Source organism: Diadema antillarum, unplaced genomic scaffold (assembly GCF_040938485.1).
Source record: "Diadema antillarum isolate AM-2024a unplaced genomic scaffold, OU_Dant_1.0 seq00001586_RagTag, whole genome shotgun sequence".
Taxonomy (NCBI): Eukaryota; Metazoa; Echinodermata; class Echinoidea; order Diadematoida; family Diadematidae; genus Diadema; species Diadema antillarum.
The window spans coordinates 73,399-81,134 of record NW_027272303.1 but is presented as its reverse complement, the minus strand read 5'-3'; the positions used below and the strand labels follow the sequence as shown (position 1 = coordinate 81,134).

At 41.3% G+C, this 7,736-nt stretch overlaps 1 protein-coding gene across 1 annotated transcript; it reads left to right on the top strand.

Moving 5' to 3' along the window:
* The first annotated feature begins 3,613 nt into the window (after positions 1–3,613).
* On the top strand, positions 3,614–4,180 carry LOC139710912 (uncharacterized). Its single transcript, XM_071622832.1, has one exon. The coding sequence runs from the start codon at positions 3,614–3,616 to the stop codon at positions 4,178–4,180; it is 567 nt and encodes a 188-aa protein (XP_071478933.1).
* The last annotated feature ends 3,556 nt before the right edge of the window (positions 4,181–7,736 follow it).

Below are 7,736 nucleotides of genomic sequence, written 5' to 3'. Positions count from 1 at the left end.
GGGGCGAGGAGTGACAGCGTTTTAAAAATGTTGATCTACCCTATTCTTTTTAAGAGTGTATCAAATGCACATCCCAATTAAAAACGACCGCAGTATTAAAGTCGTTGTATAACTCCATGGTCGGAGCTTGCTTGGCAATGCGCGGCGCCACGTCCTCCGGGCACATCGCTGTGCGTTTCCCAGGTCGGCCGGGTGGGAGCCATTCGTTTCAATTCGTTTGTTCGCTTTTCATTTCACTATTGGCGTGTACTCTGACCCCTAGTCTGGGATCCAATTCACAGAAAGTTATCATGAAATCAACTTTTGTTGCAATGTGGCAGGTGGTGTTACCTGGTTGGCCGTTCGACTGCTTAGATAGATAGACAGATAGATAGATAGATAGATAGATAGATAGATAGATAGATAGATAGATAGATAGATAGATAGATAGATCATAGATAGATAGATAGATAGATAGAGAGAGAGATAGATAGATAGATAGATAGAGAGAGAGAGATAGATAGATAGAGAGAGAGAGAGAGAGAGAGAGAGAGATAGATAGATAGATAGATAGATAATAATAAATAAATGAATAAATAAAATTTGTAAAATGCAGTATTTTATGACAGGATTTGTTTTTCCTAATATTTATCTTTTTTGAAATGAGGTCATGATTCTTGTACAAAATGTGGCATGCCATCGCTAATACTTTGCCATTTTCATTATGGCCCAGTCGACGCCAAATATTCATCTCTGACTGTTTATATGAGTGTGTATTTTTGTTTTGTTTTTGTTCGAGACAAAATATATGATTCAATTTATTTTAGACAAGTGGCATGGGAGTGATCAACCTGCCATTATGTTCGTTTTTCTTCAAGTGTATCATCGTAATTGTTTGCTTTTTTTGAAAAGATAAACAAATAAAAAAGACCTACATTATACAGGCAAAATAATAGCATGCTTATGTATAGCCCTATTACTACCGGTAGTACGCACACATGCGCATATTGTGGACCTATTCATGGGTATGATCAATGTTTTGGTCATCCATGTTGTACGTGTAGCATTCGCACAATTCAGAACACATGAAGTTAAATTAATTGATCAAAGAAAGAAAAAAAAAAGAAATGAAGAAACTCCCATATTTTGTAGTGCCCAGAGGGGAGCGCCAAGGGTTACAATGTAGTGTCATGATTAAGTATTTTACCTATGTAGGACTAAAATGTCCTATTTTTTTTACCGACAATACACGTGGGAGTGGCATAACTCAACACTGTACAAAAGTTCCGTATCATTAAAAGTTTGACTTTGCTGGCATTGTGCAAAACATCGGTATACATCATGTACATGTTTAAAGTTCACACACGCTTCACGCTGCATAGTGTAACCTTTTGTGTCTACTCCTTCGCACAATATTTGTATTGATAGAGCGATGCCGAGTCTCTATGGAAACTATTGTTAGTGTTTAAGGAGTCGTCAGAGGGGAGATATGTGGGTGTGTTTTTTTTTTTTCATTCTTAATTCTTCAGCCATTTTATTACATTCGGATGGAATGACGGTACGTGAAGATTTTCCGCAGTCTGTTGATAGACACGAAACTGTCGTGATATATAACTTTTGAAAGTGTTATAGTTCTGGGAGTTTTGTCTACTAGTGGAGAGTCTGACATACGAGACGGGCCGAAAGCTGCCCAAATTCTTACGATCTGTTAAGATATCAGACCGGAGAAGTTGAGCGGGGAACGCAGGTAAATCGTCGCATGATCGTCGTTACGTATTGGGCGAACCTTAGGGCTGAATGTCTGGATGTTTTGCTTTTGAATTTAAAAACCTTGATAATGGATGTGCACCATCAGGAGCTACTATAGTTTCATGTAAAGTTCCACACATTGCATTTGTTTGTCAGTTCAGCGTTTATGTTCAGATGTACTTTTCTTTGTCTGAAATCTATATACTGCCTCTTAATTACTTGTGCTTATTATGGACAAAACTGTAATTGCGCGTTTGCGATGTCGATGCGGAAGATTCCAACCCCGGGCTGCATTCGGATAACGCATTATCATCGGTGATCGTATGCTTAGTATGCGACAATGCTGTCTCTGTACATTATCTTCACACTGTAGCATATATGATTAGGCCCACGTATAACACAACAGAGCAAGACAACAATGTCTTGTGATGTGCCCAGTATGCGGTCGTCATGCTCTAGCAACTTGTAATACAATGCATAAGCTAAAACTTCAACGAGGCAAATTCGCATGAATGTCAACAAGCTAAAGCAGTCCGGGCTACTGTAACACCCGCGCTGTAAGCCACTCATGTTATTGTTACGTATTTTTAGTGGTGTGTATCCACATGCTTCCTACGTCAAAACTAGCGCTAAACGAAAATCATATTTGAAGAGTTACATAACAGTTCGCAAATTCCAGAATAGAGGCCACAACTACCCGGGGAACCTGACGTTCGTGGATTTGGATTTCAAGTTACTGAAGATTACGAATTTGATATTGTCTGTTATCGACTTTTGTGATTTTTGTTGAAAATCAAGCTGCCTGGTCTCTCGGCATCGATTATGAGGTTGCAAAAGACGGCGTTAAGATTCATCATTTTCTCATGCATGTGTAGCGATACGCGCGGGGAGGGCATTACCCAATTGCACTCCTGTGGGCTTTTTCTCACAGTTCCATAGTTGTGACTGTCATCACCAACATTGCCACACATATACTCAAACATAGGGAGATTTCAACTTCTGGTGTATAGTTCAAAGCTGACCTCAGCGGCTTTATTTACGTAACCAAAGTTACATATTCACCAGATCACAAGATATTTCAAACTTTGAAGACGAAACACTCGAACTGACTGATGATGAGCAGCAGCTCATCATCATTTTCAGAAAACTTCCTTCCCCTACATACTGTAGGTCTGTCCTTGGCGAGATCTATAATTCAACTCCCCTTCCCATGCCCAAATAGCTAACCTTCACAACTAAGGACAAAGGAACACAATTTCCCAAGTTAAACACAGACCCAATTAAAAGCTCATCCAAGGTGGCCAACTTAATTCCCTAACAAAACATTTTATACTGCTATTAAGTCCCTTAGCTGTGGATACAGAGAAGGCACAATACACAAAGAGCTATACCCCCTTCCCTGTTATCTACTACAGGTAATCCTTCCATAGTCCCAACTCAATTGCCCACCAAAATAAAACCCAAACAAAGTGCAGCTCAATTAACACTAACAACAATATACCTGCACTTTAACTGCAATCTCCAGTTTCCTGTATTGGTTTACACCTAATAAAATTCCAACTAACAGCAAAGTCTAACACTATATTCCTCACAAAATGTGAATTACTTCACATGCTTCTATTTCATTACATTTTTCGTCCATTCAAATCACAGTTCGTTGTGCTCTTCATGAAATGTATTTAAAAAGAAAACATAAATCAAGATTTCGTATTTCTGCAATCCACTCTTGCAGGTGTTGAAGGCAATGCTCCTTCGCTGAGGGTGAACCCGGAGTAGCTCGTCGTCAGCACAGTGCGTCGATCAGGTTGGACATTTCTAGTCACGTGATTTAGGTGTGCACCAGACGACGGCAGAATCCAGGCAGAGAGCGGGAAAACCACTCGACATGGATGCAAAGTACAAGGAAAAGCTACAGATGAACTCTGACCTCATCGTAAAGGAAGTGGACGCTGAGCACCTGTGCCTCTACCTGAATGGAATGGTCCTGACAAAATTTGAAGTGGACCGGATTTACGCGGGCACGTCGCGCGAAGAACGCGCGAAACGCCTTCTGAACACCCTTCTTACCAAAGACGATATGGCGTACCAGCACTTTCGCTACGCTCTGCGGGAGAGGTATTCAGATATCGTGAAGAAACTGGACGACACGGCCGTCTCGAGTCACGACACGGGGAGTGGCGAGTTTCTGCAGAAACGCGTTCTTCAGCGTCGCGATTCGCTGATCCTCAACCTGCAGGCAGAGAATCTGGTCAGCTACCTACAGAGCGAGGGCGTCCTCACCGGAAATGAGTGCAATAGGATCCGCGCAGGCGCGTCAAAGGTGGACAAAGCCAGGGTCTTGGTGGACTCGCTGGCCGACAAGGGTCCCGAGGCCTACAAAACATTTTCACTCGCCGTTAAAGCCCGTCAACCACAACTGACAAAGATCTTCGAGAGACCAGATTCGTCTTGAATCGCGAATGGTGCTGATCCCTTTGAAGATACTAGTAGTGCAGCTCAACTTTACTCCTAGTGATCGCGACACGACTTCAATCTGACGGTCGTCTGCACTTGAAAGTCGTTAACAGTTTCGTCGTAGAACATTGTTTCTGATTTCTCAGTCCTTCTTATGCGTATGCGAACAAACGATGCTCGTACCCTACATTGACCAAGATTCGTAATTCTGTCGTCTGTTTTTTTTTATGGATGTTTGTTTGTCTGTTTGTTTGTTTATTTGTTTGTTTGTTTGTTTGTTTGTTTGTTTGTTTGTTTGTTTGGGGAGTTTTACCTTTCAAGCAAACACTTTCTGTGATTCACGAGTCTTTGGCTGTATGTTTAAGGCCTCGGCACACCTAGCACGATAGCGGCAACGGTATGGTTTGTTTTGCTGTGGTGCGCCAACAGGAACCATGTGTGGTTCTATCAGAAAGATCAGTAATCTTGGTACAATATCACAAAAAAAAAAATTCACTCTTGTACGTCAAAATCAAAAGCAGCAAGATCACCAGTTGCAGATTTATTTCGTAACAAAATTATACGTGCGGAAGTGATATTGTAACAAAACCATACATACAAATAATTCCTTTAGGCGCACCAGAACTAAAAACCAGACCGTTGCCATTACCGTGCTCGGTGTGCCGATCGGGGCCTTTAATACACACTTTAAAATGAATCAATAAAAAGAAAAAACACAGATACTGTACTTTCGTCTGCCGTTGTAACGGCATAAGCAGGTGATCGAGGAATTTGTCATCTCTCAGGCCTAAATTTCTTCACAAATCGGCTAATGAGAATTCCTGCCGGCTGACATACGCAGGAAACAAACTAAAAAACAAACACGACCAATTTCGCTGCAGAGAGGCTGAAATAGGACAGAAGGCTGAAATAAGACAGAAGGATAAAATAACGAAGAGGGTGAATGTATTTTCTGAGGGTGCTCTCTCTTTTCTTCGCTCAAAATTTAATACTTGAACTCTAAGTTCATAAAGGACTGTCTCGTTTCATGGTTACAGTACTTCATTTCAGTATAACTTCTTCTTTTAATGTGTCGTAACAATGGACAAAGGTAATTCTTTGAACTGAATATGTTTCAGGTATTATATCATGTATAATAGAGACCATTTGCTGAAGGAATGTTACAGGGTGATCGTCCCCATAAAGTATGAACCTGTAGTAATCAACTGCGTCTCGTAAAGGGGAAGAGTCGAGCACGGTGTTGTATCTCCTAGCTGTATATCTGCGTTTGTTCGTTTTGACATCGCCCACCGCAGAAACAGCCGGGCAAGTCACACAAATCGCAGAACCAAAGTATCCTGTAAACAGCACAAACTTTGACTTCGTCACCAATGCCTCACGAATTGAGTGATAACGACCTGTTGATCTGCACGTCGACATAGTTTACAGCTCTTGATGACGTCACTGTGAAGCCCTGTCCACGCGTTACGTCGCCCCCCCCCCCATGTACATTAGCAAGCTTTACTTTTGCAACGCGAACGCTAACACGACGCTAATACTAGGCAACAAAATCTGAAATGGTATTCTGCACATGAGCGAGACAGCTGGTTCCATTGTCCGACCCGGGATGCTGCGTCGTCTTAGCGTTCGCGTCGCAGATCTTAAGCTCGCTATCAATCGAAAAGAAGGACGCAACCTCTTTGATGCTGGCCACTATGATTCAATTTGCCGTTGTCTTATAGATGTTCTTGATTACTAGAAAGTCATGTATAACGTCAAAAAAAAAGGATACACATGTCTCTGCGAAGGAAAGACCTGACAATACTACTTCGGACTGACTGTCCATTTACTTTAAAACCCTGAAAATTTAACAAACCATATTCCTAAGTAAGAATTTAGTATACCAGCATATAATGCAAGACACAAAAGAGACAGAACGAGAGAGGGAGAGAGAGAGAGAGAGAGAGACGGAGGGGTGGGGAGGGGGAGTAAAATACAATTTTCCAGGTATCCCTTTTGCGTTTGTGCGCCTGTACATAATAGGACCTATTATAGTGACGAACTCGCCAAATCTCATTGCGTCCATAATCATCTTGCAATCGTAAAGTACAGAATTATACTGTGGAAGATTGCACTTACATTGCATGTCGCCCATTCTTTGATGCTACATGATGATAATCTCTGCATATCGTAACAACATGCAATACAAAGCTGAATTGTATAGGTGTATATAATAGATGTTCAATAAATGTTACATGCAATGCGATGAAACTGCATAGTATTATATCAACGAGATGAAATATAATTCCCATCGCTAGCATATTATTTTTTTTTGGGGGGGGGATGAAAGTGGAAGCATAACATTATTTCTCTTCATTTTCTCCCTGTGCACAGTACTGTACAACAGTAAGCTTCTTTATTATCGCAGTCAGTTCGCTACTTACAGCTTTCAATGTCACGAATGTACCTATTATTATACCATACAATACTATATAAGTAACGTAATGTTCATGACCATTTAGGCCAACTTTGCAGCCATATTTAACATGAGACTGAACGCGCTGAAGCTTTAAGTCGTACATACCCTCCTGCTGAGCAATATACAATGTACAATGTAAATGTTGCTACAGTTTGTAATGTTGCGTTTACACCATGCTCCCGGCGGCCACGGCCGTAGCCCGTTTGCCCGAAACGTCTGCGCCACACATGGGACATTCTCCTGAGACTGAGAAGACGTATTCTAGTCTTGTTCGTCCCATTTCTCTCTCCGATGGACATGTAGCTATCAGACGCCGTTCTCCCAGCGTCTGTGGTCAGGCAAGACAGCCGATAATATTATTTTCCGTCTCCAAGTTTGTTTGTTTGTTTGCTTGTTTGTTTTGGTTGTTTTGTTTTTGTTTTGTTTTTTGAGGGGAGATGTTTCCGCTCACTCTATTATATTGCGGCCTTCAAAGTTTCTCATTAGCACTGGTACTGCCGTGCAAATTTTTTTTAACGGTTTAAAAATCTGACACGGCGTCCACGGCAATCACGGCCTGTCACGTCTGTCTATCCCCTCCCACCGCGTTGTTTTTCGTCCATCCCGTTTTGTCCTGAAACGGGACTGTCATGGCCGCAGAGAACATATTGTAAACGCAGCATAACTTAACCTCCCTTCGCCCAAAGTAATAACAAAGAGTGCAATTATTTGTCTAATGCAAATGAACATCGCCTAAAATGCAAGCTGCCAGTGCGTCAAGAAACAAATCCATCTATTTCTGTAAATGAAATGAATCTGATATCTCTTTTTTTCAATACATGTATATGCACATGAAAATTATAGCTGCATAATAATGTATGTCCGTGTCGCTTTCACGTTGGACAATAATATTAGTCTCGTAGCCACTGGTAGCGATTGAAAATTTTCAAATTGGGTCATGATGTGGTGCTTATAGATTTTAATGTGTGATGATGATGATGATCCACAGCATTTTTTTGTATGGCGCCATTATATCTGTCATAGAAACATTCAAAGGCGCAGACTCCTCCAAGACAGTTAGCAATTAAATGTCTGGTGAAAAATTTGAGTCTTGAGT

Bases quoted from the DNA above. Each gene is read 5' to 3' on its own strand.
- LOC139710912 (XM_071622832.1), top strand. From the start codon at position 3,614: ATGGATGCAAAGTACAAGGAAAAGCTACAGATGAACTCTGACCTCATC.